The 16,195-nt window shown below is 45.4% G+C and overlaps 1 protein-coding gene across 8 annotated transcripts in view; it reads right to left on the bottom strand.

Annotated features, from left to right (window-relative positions):
• The window catches only part of ACACA (acetyl-CoA carboxylase alpha), a 280,148-nt gene that overhangs the window by 46,911 nt on the left and 217,042 nt on the right, over positions 1-16,195 (bottom strand). For all 8 annotated transcript variants that reach the window (XM_087883446.1, XM_060693230.2, XM_087883447.1 and 5 more), the window contains 3 exons: positions 11,888-12,031; positions 10,786-10,906; positions 2,693-2,789 (listed from right to left, as the gene is read on the bottom strand). In XM_087883446.1, the coding sequence (XP_087739572.1) occupies positions 2,693-2,789; positions 10,786-10,906; positions 11,888-12,031 (362 nt within the window). The remainder of the gene's footprint in view (positions 1-2,692; positions 2,790-10,785; positions 10,907-11,887; positions 12,032-16,195) is intronic.

Below are 16,195 nucleotides of genomic sequence, written 5' to 3'. Positions count from 1 at the left end.
GGTGAAAAACGGGCCTACCAGGCCCACTGGTAACCTTTTTGCCGTTGCGTGCTAAAAGCGGGGGGACTGTGTGGGGGGGGTCACGTGCGCATGCACAGGGGGTGGGGGACATTGAATTATGGGTGTGGGTATGCACATGCATGACCCCCCTGCACTCCCCCCGCTTTTGGCACGCGACGGCAAAAATGTTAGCCATCACTGCTCTAGAGGGTGGGTGCTCATCGCTGTTTCTTAGCCGAGGGAGCCAGTGTTGTCCAAAGACATTTCCGTGGTCAAGTGCCCAGCATGACTGAGGTACACTGAGGTACATTCTGTATACCTGTTGTGTCCCACCAGCTTCCAGCAGAGCTAGCAGCAGAGTCAGATAAGGAGGAGGTTGAGGGAAAGCCTGGGCCAGCTTCAGAGTCTTTGGAAGGCTCTGTGAAGGAACAGAATCCGAGGCAGAGCCAGGGCCTTCCCTCCTCTCCCAGGTGGAGAGGCAGCTCTCTTCGGGGCCTGAGCTGAGTGACAGAGAGGAACAGATGTGGCCCATCCCAGATGCGCATATGCACAGAGAGGAAAGGAGAGAAGAGCAAAGGAAAACAATAAGCCAGGCCTCAGGGAAAGGCAAATGTAGACGCTAGCTAGCCTCTCCCTGGCTGGGAAATAAATAGGACGGTTTGGGAGTGGCCAGTTGTATACTAGAAACAAACAAATCATTTGTTTCTGGTATACAGCAAGCAATTCGGATTCCTTGGCCAGAACCAGGTTTTGTTGGGACTAATTACGTTTGATTTTTTGTTTATCCACATGCTGCCCTGTTATAAAAAGTGGGTTGTTTTACTTGTAAGTAAATGGCTTATCATTACTTGCGAATGCTGGGTCAGAATGACACCAAAATGGTACCTATTTATCTATTCACATTTGCATGCTTTCAAACTACTAGGTGATCAGGAGCTGGAGCAGGTAATGGGAGCTCATTCCGTTGTGCGATGCTCAGGTCTCGAACCTGGGCTGTCAGCTTTCCAGCTGAGAAGCTCAGTGTCTTTAACTGCTGAGCCATCACACCCCTAAACTGAACATAAAGAACATAAAACAAGAATAATGAAGAGCCAATGACATAAATAGATGCATCAACCACCCAAATTCTAGACTGGATGTGATTACAGATCCACAGATACATGGATTGTGCACACTTTGAAAATGATTTGTGAGAAATGTTTTCGCTTGGATGAGCACAACTCCTTTGTCACTCGTTAAAGCAACTTGCTTTTTTCAAACTTTCTTGCAGGTCTGAGAAACAGTTACTATAACTTTAAAATGTGTAATAATTTTAATGAGTGGGCTCTTTAAAGCAGCAGTATCTTTTTTCAGGCCACTTCCCCGTAACAAAGCATTATGCTCTAATTTTTTTAAAAAAAGGATGGATTAAATACAAACCACAGATAAATACAGGTAGTCCTCAACTTACAACAGTTCCTTTAGTGACTGTTCAAAGTTACAACGATACTGAAAAAAGTGACTTATGACCGTTTTTCAGACTTACAACTGTTGCAGAATTCCTGTGGTCATTAATCAAAATCCGGACACTTGGCAACTGACTCATATTTATGACGGTTGCACTACCCCAGGGTCATGTGATCCCCTTTTGCGACCTTCTTACAAGCAAATCCAATGGGGAAGCCAGATTCACTTAACAATCGTGTTACTAACTTAATCACTACAGCGATTCATTTAACTGTGGCAAGAAAGGTCGTAAAATGTGGCAAAATTCACTTAACAAATGTTTCACTTAGCAAAGGAAATATTGGGCTCAATTGTGGTCGTAAATTGAGGACTAGCTGTAATATTCTCTATTAAAGTTCAAAAATATACCTACAGATCCACAAAGATCATGTACAGTTTTGGTTTACAAATGGGCTCATTTTATAAAATTAGCCACTGTGTCCCTTTTATGAGGTATGAAATGAGCCCATTTTAAACCTCATAAAAGGGACACGGTGGCTCAGTGGCTAAGATGCTGAGCTTGTCGATCGAAAGGTTGGCAGTTCAGCAGTTTGAATCCCTAGCATCGCATAATGGGGTGAGCTCCCGTTACTTATCCCAGCTTCTGTCAACCTAGCAGTTCAAAAGCGCGTAGAAAATGAAAGTAGAAAAATAGGGACCACCTTTGGTGGGAAGGTAACAGCGTTCCGTGTGCCTTTGGTGTTTAGTCATGCCGGCCACATGACCACGGAGACGTCTTCGGACAGCGCTGGCTCTTCGGCTTTGAAACAGAGATGAGCACCGCCACCTAGAGTCGGGAATGACTAGCACATATGTGCGAGGAGAACCTTTACCTTTACCTTATTCCTGACATTTTGAGCTTAAAATGAGCGGTCTTGGCCTTATCAGAAATGTTCTGAAACAGCTCCTGATTCTTGCTCAGAACATGTCTCAAACAGTTAGAACTAGCATCAAAACCCTTAAACACCAGAAAAGCTGTCTGAAGCTTGGAACATTCTGAATTCAAAATATTTTGCACCCAAGTAGTTTTGCATTTTGCATTTGCCAATAGCACCCAATGACTCTGATTCCTTTTTAATTCCCTTATCTTGCTATCTTACAGGGTTCTTATACTAATAACACGAATCTTAAGTGCTCTGAGGACGCTAAAGTGCTCTAGGCATAATTATTACTGTCGCTACTATTCTTAATGTTCTTAAAGACTTACCTGGCTCTGCCAACCACAACCGTCTGAGCCCAGGGCTGCATGATCTCCAAAAAAGAGCCGTAATCGAAGAAACCACTCAGCCACTGGCCCTTCTGAGCTGCAAAGATGGGGAGAAAAGGAGAAATATTACGAAGAGTGAGAAACTTAGCATGACTTGGTGCAGAGGTGGGTTTCACATCATTTTACCACCGGTTCGCCGTGCACCGAAAATGTGAGCGCACATGGCTTGCACACATGCGCGCGGCTTAGAAAACGTGGCTAAATAGGACAGCATAGCGCCAGGGTGGGTGCGCGGGTGGGCCTGCAGGTCGCCACTACCGGTTTTCCCGAACCGGCTGAATACCACCACTGACTTGGTGCCATGGAAGATCTTGGTTTGGAGAACAGAAGAGAAGACTTGAGTTCTACTGGAATGGTGAATCTTCTTTCCTTGTCTCAAAGGTGTGTTTTTTTTCCAAAAGGCAACTGGGTTTTTTTTTTTAACTCTTTGTTTTTCCTTGAAGCTTCTTCAAAACTGAAGAAACTTCCTAGATGAGAAGCAAAACATCTTCAAGGGGGAAAAAAAGTGCAGTTGCCTTTTTTTTAAAAAAAAAGCACCTTTGGGACAACCATGACGGATGAATGAGAATCTCCATAGACATCTTCTTCCCAACATCCAAGTTGTCCAAGAAGAAGATAGTAAAGAGAGTTTCCCAACCATAATTTCTCCATTCTTCCACTCATTCCTTTCTTTTCTATTATGAGATCGAGAGCTGGTCTTGAACTTGTGGAAGTCACTTCCCAGAATTCCTCAGCTAGCATAGCTGGCTGGACAATTCTGGGAGTTGAAGTCCACAGGTCTTAAAGTTGCCAAGGTTGGACACTCCTGACCTATATAAATATTAGGTGCTCTAGAACAGGGGTCTCCAACATTGGCAACTTTAAGATTTGTGGACTTCAACTTCCAGAGAACTCTGGGAGTTGAAGTCCACAAGTCTTAAAGTTGCCAACGCTGGAGACCCCTGCTCTAGAAGCAATGACTAAGTACATTACACTGAGATCACCATCATTTCTTCTTGATGTTCATACCACGGCTTCTGTTCACTCAGTTTTTCAGTTTCTTAAATATTAGGCAAAATTAAAAACAGAAATGGCATACTGAAAAGCATCTTTATTGCCTTAGGTTCCCAATAGGTCACTCCAACATTTTTTTAAGAAAACAATGCAGTGTAACAGCAGCCCATTACAATGTTTGTAAATTTGCTCACTTGGCCAGAAAAAGCCAAAGATCAGCTGGAAACTGGCAGGACACAATATGTTTAATCCATTCACTGAATTAGCTTATGTACTACTCCCTTCACACAATGCACTGACAACACAGGTCCGATTCCAACCACTTAAGTCACTTTAAAAACTAACCAAGGTTAACACTATCCTAGCTAAATTGTATTTGCAAGTGAACCTGTTAAGACCTTTTCCTGCGTGTTGTCCGAATACAGCCGTTGAATGTCAAGGAAGAATTTAGTCTATAAATCTAAACTGCCTCACAGGGTGGGTTGTGGGGAAAATAGAAAGAGGAAAATGTCTTGGATATGTTCACTGCCTTGGGTTATTTGTAAAAAAAAATAATAATAATGGTGGGACACAAATAAATAAATAAACATTTAAAACATTCACCGGAAGCTTTCAAGAAGAGACTGGACTGCCATCTGTCAGAAATGGTGTAGGGTCTCCTGCTTGGGTGGGGGGTTGGACTAGATGACCTACAAGTGACCTACAACTCCGTTGTTATTATTTAAAAAAATCTTTATCTAGCCCAGTGATGGCTAACCTTTTAGGGACCGAGTGACCAAAGCATGTGTGTGTGTGTGCGCGAATATGCGGGTGTGCGCCAGAACCCACAAAGTGCAATGCATGTGCGGGCCCCATGCATGCGCCCCACTTCCCACACATGCACACGCGCCCCCGTGCATTGCCGCATGCCCCCCACCACGCACACCCTACCCCGTGTGTGCACGCACCCCACCCCACCGCATGCACCCCACCCCCATGCATGTGCAGCAGACACCCAACGACCAGCTGGCTGGCGGGAGGCGCGCGTCCATGCGCAACAGACCTAAACTGGGGCGACGGTTCCAGAGAGGGAGCTGCGTCCCACCTGTGAGATTTGCCATCACGGATCTAGTTTATTTTATCAGCTGTACTTTGCTTATTCTCAGAAGCTGAGACACACAACTCTCATAAACACCCTGCGCCAATTTCGGACTTCCATCCACTCTGCCACTGATTAGATATCAGTGTATATTTTACCTCAGAACGCCTTAAGAAAAAAATGTCCCATCTTTAACAAATTGCACCAGGAGAGACATATTAAAATGACAAAACCCATCATCTGCGTGCCCTCACCAATGGTTGCCTCTTTAATTTGCTTGTCTGCATAAAAAGAGGGCCATTTATCAGCAGAAAGCATCAGTTATTGTTAAAGGATGGGACACGCGGGTAGCAGAGGGAATTTCTGTTGGTTTAAATAAATAACTCTACAGGGTGTTTCCCCCCCCCTCCTTTCTTTCAAGACACTGCAAGCATTTTTCAAAAGAAATCTAAGGCATTACAGCTGTTGTTTTTCAAGCCTCTTCGGTTTTCTAAATTACGTGTTACCTTTTAAAGATAAGTTATTAGGGTTCTTCCGCCCAAATGGGCAATGCTGGCAAGGAAGACACAGATAATTGGCAGTGGCAGATGATAATCCGCACCACAGCAGCCTGGCATATGCTTGAAGGTAGTGTTTCTCGACCTTGGCAACTTTAAACTGTTTGGACGTCAACTCCCAGAATTCCTCAACGTGCTGGCTGGGGAATTGTGGGAATTGAAGTCCACGCTTCTTAGATTTGCTGAGGTCGAGAAACACTGCTTGAAGGTCTCAGATTCGGCTCTTGGGACCTCTTCCCACGACAAGGGCTGGCTCAACATCTGGAAAGTTTGGGCAGCTGTTGAAATCCTAGAGCAGGAGTGTCAAATTGGCGGCCCGTGGGCCGGATGTGTCACACACAGGCTATGCCCACCACAGCTCCGCGAATGGGGAAAACATCGCGAAACGTCACGTGACGGCAAGGTGACGCTGCGGGTTTGACACCCATGTCCTAGAGGCATTGTGATGTTGTCATTAATCCAGCTACAAATGATGTTCAAAATACTGGATTAGTACAAAATTAGGAGAATCCAAAGCAAGGACCCTCAAAGGCTCTGCCTAAGCCTTCAGATGTTGTCACAACCCTTGTGTTGGGAAGAAAGTGTTATTCTGGAGTTTGTGAGAACTTAAAAATGTGACTCAACAAAGGATAACAGAGTTGGAAGGAGCCTTGGAGGTCTTCTAGTCCAACCCCCTGCTCAGGCAGGAAATGCTATACCATTTCAGGTAAAATGGTTGTCCCGTTTCTTCTTGAAAACTTCCAGTGTTGGAGCACCCACAACTTCTGGAGGCAAGCTGTTCCACAGATCAATTGTTCTGTCAAGAAATTCCTCCTCAGTTCTAGGTTGCTTCTCTCCTTGATTGGTTTCCATCCGTTGCTTTTTGTCCTGCCTTCAGGTGCTTTGGAGAATAGCTTGACCCCGTCTTCTCTGTGACAGACCCTCAAATATTGGAAGACTGCTATCATGTCACCCTTAGTCCTTTTTATCAAACTAGGTAAAGGTTCCCCCGCACATGCGTGCTAGTTATTTCCAGCTCTAGGGGCGGTGCTCATCTCCATTTCTAAGCCGAAGAGCCACCACTGTCCAAAGATGTCTCTGTGGTCATGTGGCTGGCATGACTAAACACTGAAGGTGCACGGAACACTGTTACCTTCCCACCAAAGTGGTCCCTATTTTTCTACTTGCATTTTTTATGTGCTTTCGAACTGCTAGGTTGGCAGAAGCTGGGACAAGTAATGGGAGCTCACCCCGTTACGTGGCACTAGGGATTCGAACCGCTGAACTGTCAACCTTTTGATCGACAAGCTCAGTGTCTTACCAACTGAGCCAGTAACCAATTCCTGCAACCGTTCTTCATATGTTTCAGCCTCCAGTCCTTTAATCATCTATGTTGCACTTCTCTGCACTCTTTCTAGAGTCCCAACATCAGAACAGAAATCAAATACAAATCCATGAGCTTCCTGCCCCCTCTCTGTCACATCTTAAAGTTGCCAAGTTTGAAAAACACCGGTCTAGTAGTGGATAAAGAGGCTGGACTATGGTAGGAATAGGGAAACCTGAGTTCAGGTCAAGTTAATGTTGAAAAACACAACACAAAACCCAACTGGCTCTAAGCGTTAATGCCAACTTTCTCTCTTGCCACTAAGCCTGAATTGGCTTTCTCTGAATCCTTCATTGCACAAACATTGTCTACAAAACCACTGCCAAAAAAAAAAAAGAAGAAGAAGGAAGGAAGGAGGGAGGGAGGGAGGGAAGGAGGGAGGGAGGGAGGAAGGAAGGAAGAAAGGTGTCAGCGTCTCAGAACTGACATAGAAAAGGGAGGAGAAGCCTGAACTTTTGCCTGCTAAATCCCTTTGAAGATTGGGTCTCCTCGGAGATGGGGAGGGGGGAGACATTCCTGTGACCTGACGAAGAAAGGAATCAGGAAAGTGACTTGGAAGATAGCCAATGAGAAGCAGAGAATTGGGGATCGGAAAGGGAGGGATTGGGGGCAAAGGTCAGTACTGACCACGAAGAGTCAGGATCAGGTTGCTGTGCTCGAATAAAGAGAAAATTTCCTTAAAAATCGGCAGTTTGGAAGTTCATTTATTTTGAGATAGCATCGAAACGTGACAGAAGGAAGGAAGGAAGGAAGGAAGGAAGGAAGGAAGGAAGGAAGGAAGGAAGGAAGGAAGGAAGGAAGGAAGGAAGGAAGGAAGGGGAAGCTCGGTGTTTCTGCCCCTTTCTGTTTCACAATAATTGTGAAAAAGTCCTCCCCAAAGCCAAGTGCAAAACCAATTAAAAGTGGAGATGTAGGGATGCCAACCTTTGCTGACTCCGACAGAATGGAAAGTGTTTTATCAAGCCCAATCTTGAAATTACTATGTTCTAATATACCCGTTTCCCACCCACCCTCCCGCTGTAAAACGTGGCCATCTATTTTAAAATTATCTCTTCATCGGAGAGTCCAGAAAGCTGATCGTTTCGATTCCGTGGCCTCGTGTTGAGCGTCAGTTTGAAGAATATCAAGGCGCTATCTCCCCTAATAAACGGCTTTAACTTTTCACCTAAGAGATCTCTCCCTTAACTTATCGGGTAAAATCATCTGCTTCCCTCAACGCCTCTACTAAATTAGAAACCAAAGTCACTCCGTTTGGAGCATTGCAGACTCAAGACAAGGCAGATGAATTGCCAGCAGATGATTTGAGGGAGGGGAGAAGCAAGGAAGGGGAAGAACATTAGACCCCAAATTGCCAGGGGGAAAAAAGTTTACCATCGTCAACGGTTTCATTCTAAGTAGGAACCAGAAGGCTTGCAACTCCCTTGTTCATTATGGAGGCTAAAACATATGAAGAACAGTTGCAGGAACTGGGTATGCCTAGTTTAATGAAAAGAAGGACTAGGGGAGACATGATAGCAGTCTTCCAATATCTCAGGGGCTGCCAGAAAGGAGAGGGAGTCAAACTATTCTCCAAAGCACTTGAGGGTAGGACAAGAAGCAACTGATGGAAACTAATCAAGGAGAGAAGCAACTTAGAACTAAGGAGAAATTTCCTGGCAGTTAGAACAATTTAATCAGTGGAACAACTTGCCTCCAGAAGTTGTGAATGCTCCAACACTGGAAGTTTTTAAGAAGATGTTGGATAACCATTTGCCTTAAGTGGTGTAGGGTTTCCTGCCTGAGCAGGGGGTTGGACTAGAAGACCTTCAAGGTCCCTTCCAACTATTCTATTCTATTCTATTCTATTCTATTCTATTCTATTCTATTCTATTCTATTCTATTCTATTCTATTCTATTCTATTCTTATTTTGATTTCTGGGAAAATTTGCAATTTCGCATACAAAATATTGGTAATCCTCCACTTACGACCACAATAACCCCAAAATTTCTGTCACTACATGAAACAGTTGTTAACTGAGATTTGCCCCGTTTTACAACCTTCCTTGCCATAGTTGTTAAGTGAATCACTACAGCTGTTAAGTTAGTAACAATTAACTTGTTAGTCGTTAAATGAATCTGGCTTCTCCATTGACTTTGTTTGTCAGAAGGTTGCAAAAGGGGATCACGTGAGTCCAGGACACTGCAACCGTCATAAATATGAGTTAGTTGCCAAGCAGCCGAAGTTTCAGCTCTTCTCTACCGTTTAAAAGTATCTGCTTAAATCTGGCCCGCAACGTTATTGAGATGCCAGAAAAGATCTGCAATTTTTCCTTTCCAAAATATTAGCATGTCTTACATCAAACTGAGTTCAAATAAAAAAATACTAGTCTAGAATATACAAATGACACAGACTTCTAGAAACTTAAACCTGCAGGCAGTCTGAAGCAATTTAATGAGAGTCCCATGAATAGGAATCACTGAAAGATGAGCAATAAGATAAATAAGTATCTTACAGTTCATCATATTGCACTCGTGTCTGAAGCACCGAGGCACTTCTAGATTGAAAGGATTAGCCAGTAACGTCAATGTTGCCTGGGGAGACGCCCAGTTGGGGGCTCCCGTCATGTCCCACAAGAGCTGGAGTGAAGGACAAGAGCTCAACCCATCCCACGGCAGCACTTGGGTCTCAAACGCGAGTTTGCTAACCTCCAAACCCAACGTCCTAACCATGCGAGTCACCATTCTCCTATTAAAGACTGTGTAGAGCAGTGATGGCTAACCTTTTTGCTGTCACATGCCAAAAGTGGGGGGAACACGGGGGGGGGGATGTCGCATGCGCATGTGCCCACACCCATAATTCAATGCCCCCCCGCACTCAACCCCCTGTGCATACATGTGTGACACCCCCTGCGCACGCACACACAACGCCCCCCCCCGTGCCTCGTTTTGGGCCTAGCAGGGCTACCTGAGGCCTCCGGAGGCCAAAAACAGCCTGTTTCCAGACTTACGGTAGGGCCGTTTTTCATCCTCCCCAGGCTCCAGAGGCTTTCCTGGAGCCTGGGAAGGGTGAAAACGGCCTCCCCCCCCCCCAGAGGCCCTCCCGTGGCTGAAAATGCCCTCCCAGAGCCTCCATGTGAACCCTGTACTTACCTGGCATCCAAAATGAGCCACGTGGAGACTCTTGGGAGGGAAGGAGCGGTGTGGGCAGGGCCAGCCGAAAATCAGGTGGCCAGCGTGTGCATGCACGCTGGAGCTGAGCTAGGGCAATGGCTTGCGTGCCTCAAGATATGGCTCCGCGTGTCACCTGTGGCACGCGTGCCATAGGTTCGCCATCACGGGTGTAGAGTGTTCAAGGATGCATACACTGTGACTTTACTCACAATCACTCATGCCCTAGTCACTTCTTGGTTGGACTACTGTAATGTGCTCTACAAAGGGCTGCCCTTGAAGATTATCCAGAAATTCTGGTTCCATCTATGGTTGTAAGTCAAGGACTACCTTCATTTGTCAAGCCTGAACTGCGCTTTTGCTGTTGCAACCATTATTATTTCTCAGCTTGCCAATGAACCCAGGGGGAAGGGAAGGGTGAGATGGAATGTTGGCTCCAGACATCTAGAAACCCAGGCGTGAGAGCAAAGGATGCTTCGGCAGGTGTTTGCCAAAACCAAAGACTTTTTCTCATAACAGTATAATGACATTCAATTGGATATTGTGACCTGCACTAACAGGGGGAGGGAGAATCCTATACTTTAATTATGTGGGTTTGCGCGGGAGTTAGCTAGATCTGGTTTTGCCCTCATCAGTGTCAAAATGATGTACTCAATAAAGTTTTGCATTAAGAGATTGGATCGTCTCGACCGTGCCTGCTTTGGTTGGGTTCGTCAGTCGGAACATTGACAGCATTGTTATTAACTGTGCAGTAGGCCGCCCAGAGTAACTTGATTATGAGATGAGTAGGTTTATAAAATACAAAAAAGGATAAATAATTGGATTGATCTCAAACATAATGAGCCCCCTTCTACATTTTGTCCCAGACTGAATCCACCTTCTGAAGTCCACATACTTGGGTGAGGTCTTCCAGCCAGCATCCAGCGAGGATCGTAGGGGGCCTTGGTGGGAAGGAATTCAATTGTTCTGTCTACTGGGTCCTTTACAATGAGCATCGGGACTGGACTGAACACACTCTAATACAAAAGAAACAAGCCAGAAAGCCATGTTATTACACATTCTTATAGTTCTAATTTTCAGAATAACCTTCCCGGAGAAAGCCATGTCAGTTAGAAATCATCTGTCTTGTTATCTGTTTGGAAAGAGAATCTCTCTTTGGGGATGTTATTAATACAAGTAGTCCTCGACTTACAATCATTCGTTTAGTGACCGAAGTTCCAACGGCACTGAAAAAAGTGACTTATGACTGTTTTTCACACTTAAGACCATTGCGGCATTCCCATGGTCATGTGATCAGAATTCCAGGCAACTGGCAAGTATTTACGACGGTTGCCATGTTCCCGGGTCATGTGATCACCTTTTGCCACCTTCTGACAAGCAAAGTCAATAGGGAAACTAGATTCACTTAACAGCTGTGTTACTAACTTAACAACTGCAGGGATTTTACTTATCAATTGTGGCAGGAAAGGTGGTAAAATGGGGCAAAACTTACCTAACGATTGTGTTGCTCAGCAACAGAAATTTTGGGCTGAATTGCGGTCCTATGTTAAGGGCTACCTGTATTAAAGCTATTGGCCACTCAGTTCTTATGCTATTTTCATGATCCTACACTATAGTTCTGGAAATGACAGTTGTGCTTTCATTCCATTGAATCCGATAGAGTTCAATGCAGTGGTGAAAGCCTCCGTGGATTGCTATTGGTTCGCTGCCTGCACAAGTGCAGTGCACAAGCGCCAGGTAAGTAGACCACGAGAGGGGGGAACAGCTGTGCCGTGCAATTTAGCTTCGCTAGAAAGCAGGATTTCCAAAAATTCTCCAGCATTTTTGGATTTGGCTTGATTTAAAATGCTTACAGTTTTCCAGTTGAAAATATGGTCGAACCTTTCCACATGTTATGAGTTTAAAGTGTATTTGTCAAGTCTTCCAACCTGATGTTCATGGCTGTGAGATGTATACATTATTTAAATAAAGAAACAGACAAGTGCAGGAAAGTGTACCTTTGGCATGTATGAGAGCCACTGGAGAATGGTGTAGACACCTTCAAAGTCATCGCACACAGTGCTGTGGGTCACTCCATTGTTGTGCATGATCTGGATACCACCCAACTGATTATTAGAAGTGTACACCTCTCTTCCAAGCACCTGTGTAAAGAAGGGGCAAGAAAAAGAACATTGTCAGATTTTGTTTAAAGCACCCAATGAGCTTCAAAATGCTTTTTCTTTGTTCCTTCTGTCTATAGAAAGCCAACAAAGTGGCTAATACAACATGCATTAGAAAAATATACAGACAACTGTATGCAATGAAATTCTTGTAAATTTCATTTACAATGAAAGGGAAGGGAAGAAAGTAGAAGAAGAGAAGGGAAGGGAAGTGGAAGTGGAAGAAGGGAAAGGAAGAAAAGTGGAAGAAGGGAAGGGAAAGGAAGGGGAGGGGGAAGGGAAGAGGAGGAGAGGAGAAGGGAAGGGAGGAAAGTAGAAGAAGAGAAGGGAAGGGAAGTGGAAGAAGGGAAAGGAAGGAAAGAAAAGTGGAAGAAGGGAAGGGAAGTGGAAGAAAGAAAGGAAGGAAAGAAAAGTGGAAGAAGGGAAGGGAAGTGGAAGAAGGGAAAGGAAGTGGAAGAAGAGGAGGGGGAAGGGAAGAGGAGGAGAGGAGAGGGGAAGGGAAGGGAAGGGGGAAAAGTAGAAGAAGAGAAGGGAAGGGAAGTGGAAGAAGGGAAAGGAAGAAAAGTAGAAGAAGGGAAGGGAAAGGAAGTGGAAGAAGAGGAGGGGAAGAGAAGAGGAGGAGAGGAGAGGGGAAGGGACGGGACGGGAGGAAAGTGCAAGAAGAGAAGGGAAGGGGGAGAAGGGAAAGGAAGTGGAAGAAGAAGAGGGGAAAGGGAAGAGGAGGAGAGGAGGGGAAGCATAGTGAAATAAGAGGAGGGGAGAAGATGGAAGGGGAGAGGAATGAAGTGGGAATAAGGGAAGGGGAAGGGGAAGGGAAGAAAAGGGAAGGGGAAGGGACCTTCAGGTTCCTAACCTGCATTTTGCATTGACACAATTGTTTAAAAAAACAAACAGCAAAATCCTCCTTGGTGTACAGCCAAGAACAAGTGAGAGCATCACAACTAATTCTTGTGAAGCAAACAGCCATCGGAGAGTACCTGGCCGAAATCCACCTTGCCTACCTGGTTCCAGAAAAAAAAAATGGGGGGGGATATCACACCAGGCAAACACTTACAACCCCCTAGAGTTTCCTCGGAAGGCGCTTCCAAGCAGGCGCCTCTGACCACCAGCCTCCCATGCGCAGGGCCCGTCTCCTAATCTCCGCCGAGCGCCAGGCGCCGCCGCCGTGTTTCTCATTCCCCCGCTGTCTCTTCCCATTTGCCCTCTCCCTGACTGATACACTGATCTCTCGGTCACTCGGGTTTCTGCTCTGCTGGGTCCATATTACTAATAACACCTCTGCCACGGCCAGTTTACCTCATGAAAGCAGGAGCACATCATTACAAAATAAACTCATAACTTTGACATTCGAGCAAATACACGCCATTTGTTATTTTTATGGCTCGAGTCTTTCGAACAGGCAGCGGGCATTATATACCTGTTTCATTTAGATTTTATCAACGACAGGGGAAGGAAGGAAGGGGGGGGGAATAAAAATAAAACAAGAACAAAGAAAAAGGGGAAAGAAAAAACCCACAAACCGCATGCTCTCCAAAACAAAAACAGACCAGAAAATGTCATGGTTTAGATGACACTCTTTTGTTTCTCCTCCCTAAAATGGCCGCTGAAACTTGCCCGGGGGGTGTTGGCAGGCCCCCTTCAACTAAAACAGGAGAATTCGGGTTTTGTTTTTGATTTTATTTTTATTTTTTGGCCAGGAACATAACTGGAATTTGGAGAGCAAGGGTTGGGTGACACTCACAAAATGGCGACTTACGACCATAATTGAGCCTGGAATTATGGTCATAAGTCGTACTGGTCGTTAAGTGGGTCAGCATGCAATCACACCCCATTTTACAATCTTTTTTGCAGGGGATGTTAAGCAAATTCATGGTCCACAAAAGGGCATTTTTGGGGGCAGAAACCCAAAGCAAATGCTGGTTTCCAGGAGAATAACTTCATTAATTGGGGGGGTCACGTGATCATGGGATGCTGCAAATGGCCATAAGTGCGGACCAAATTATGAGTGCCCAAAATGTGGTCATGTGACCACTCCGTGTGTGTGTGCGCGCATGAGCACATACATGTGGGAGAACTTCGCATCCAGATTGTAAATAGCCCTGGGGAGGTCTGTCAGAACTTTGAATGGTCACTAAGCAACTGTTCGTAAGTTGAGGTCTACCTGTACAAGTAGCCCTCAACTTACAACGGTTCATTTAGTGACCGTTCAAAGTTACAACAGCACTGGAAAAAAATGACTTATGCCCGTTGTCCCATTCCCATGGTCACATGATGTACATTCAGATGCTTGGCAACCGACTTGTATTTATGACGGTTGCAGTATCCCAGGGTCATGTGATCCCCTTTTGGGACCTTCTGATAGGCAAAGTCAATGGGGAAGCCAGATTCACTTAACAACCAGGTTACTAATTTAGCAACTGTAGTGATACTCTCAACAAATGGGGCAAGAAAAGTCGTAAAACGGGGCAAAACACACGCGGCCCTCCCAAGCTACGTTTTCACTGGCAGAGGGTTGCAGGAGGCTGTTGCAGCCGAAAACGGAGCTTGGGACCCTGTTTTCACTGGCAGAGGCACTGTGGGCCAGTCCTTCACTGTTTCTAGGGTGGCTCCGTGGGCTAGATCTAAGCACCCCGTGGGCCGTGGGCTTTAAGTTTGACACCCCTGGTTTATGGGATTCTATCCTTCCCTACAAGCTCTTCATCAGCATCCGCTAGCTGTCTTCCCACAACTCAGCCTGAATCCAGGCTCCTGCCTCCGCTATCAAAACACGGAGACAAGTAAATATGGCAGCCTCTCAACCGGTGCTTCCCTTAAAGCATCCTGATGCTCTGGGATGGAGGTGGGGAGGGCCTATTTGTCTTGAACTCCAAAACAGAATTTAAAGGGCAGCCGCAGACAGTATATATTAGACCACTTTCGCTGCTTGTCAGCAGCAGTAAACTGGAGGGTCTCTATAGCCTTTCACTAAGTGGCCTCTGCAATAACAGCTCCCTTTTGCTTCCAGCAGCTCCTGGATCTGTTGGCTGATGATGGAAATCACAGTGGCATTTTTAAAAATATATATATATATTCCTCTCCCCAAATGTAAGCCCGTTCTTTCTGTTCCGTTCTAAACTTCCTCTATCCTGCTCTCGAGGAAAAAATAGATTTTTTTAAAACATCAACAACAGCAACTCTCTTTGCTGAGGGCGTTCTCCCTGGTAAGGTTGGCACAACTGAACGTAGCCCAATTTTCCTGTGACCCATGCACCGATATGTGCCATCTCTGGCAGAGGCAGTTCCTAGGCGTATTTGGGTACTTGCATTTAGTTAATTTCCAAGTGGTCTAGCAGCTCAGCGGAAGGAGAAGGGGGACAGGAGGGTGGAGGGGGAGAGGAAAGGAAAGGAAGTAAAGGGGGAAGGGTGGAAGGAAGGAAGGAGCAAGCAGAGGAAAGAAAAAGGAGGGAGAGAGGGAGGGAGGGAAAGAAAAAGAAAGAAAGAAAGAGAGAAAGAAAGAAAGAAAGAAAAGAGGGAGGGAGGGAGGGAAGAAGAGAAGGGAAAAAAGGAAGGCAAAAAGGAAAAGAGGGAGAGGAGAAGAAAAGAGAGGAAGAGAAAAAAGGCAGGCAGGCAGGCTGGCAGGAAGGAAAGAAGGAAGGAAAGAAGGAACAAAGGAAAAGAGGGAGAGTAGAGGAGAAGAAAGGAAGAGAAAAAAGGCAGGCAGGCAGGCAGGCAGGCAGGGAGGCAGGCAGGCATGAAGGAAGGAAGGAAGGAAGGAAGGAAGGAAGAAAGGTTGGTTCAGTTTACAGCTCCATTTCCTTCTGTCCAATAAAATTTGTTTCTGGAATTTTCTAACAGCCTTATGGGTGATTTCCATTAAGACCAGATATAGACAATTTATCTAGGAGCTGTTGGCCACCCTTTTTACTATCAGGGATCACGAGGCCATGCTTGATGCAGCTAATGGGAACTGGGCTCCAATAATGTTTGGAGAAACTAGGCAGAGGGCATCATCACCACCACCCGTTTTGAATAGAAGATATCCAGAGGCATAGGGACTTCATTTTACTCTCATATTACAGCAATTTATGGGAGGCTGGCCCTTACAACTAATCCAGTTTGGAGCTTCTTGGATGAGTAGTGAAATATCTTCAAGGAAAAAAACGAAGT

This window comes from Pantherophis guttatus, chromosome 1 (assembly GCF_059756535.1).
Source record: "Pantherophis guttatus breed Tessera chromosome 1, ASM5975653v1, whole genome shotgun sequence".
In the NCBI taxonomy this organism is placed as follows: Eukaryota; Metazoa; Chordata; class Lepidosauria; order Squamata; family Colubridae; genus Pantherophis; species Pantherophis guttatus.
The sequence above is the reverse complement of the archived record's forward strand: the minus strand, read 5'-3'. Positions and strand labels throughout refer to the sequence as shown.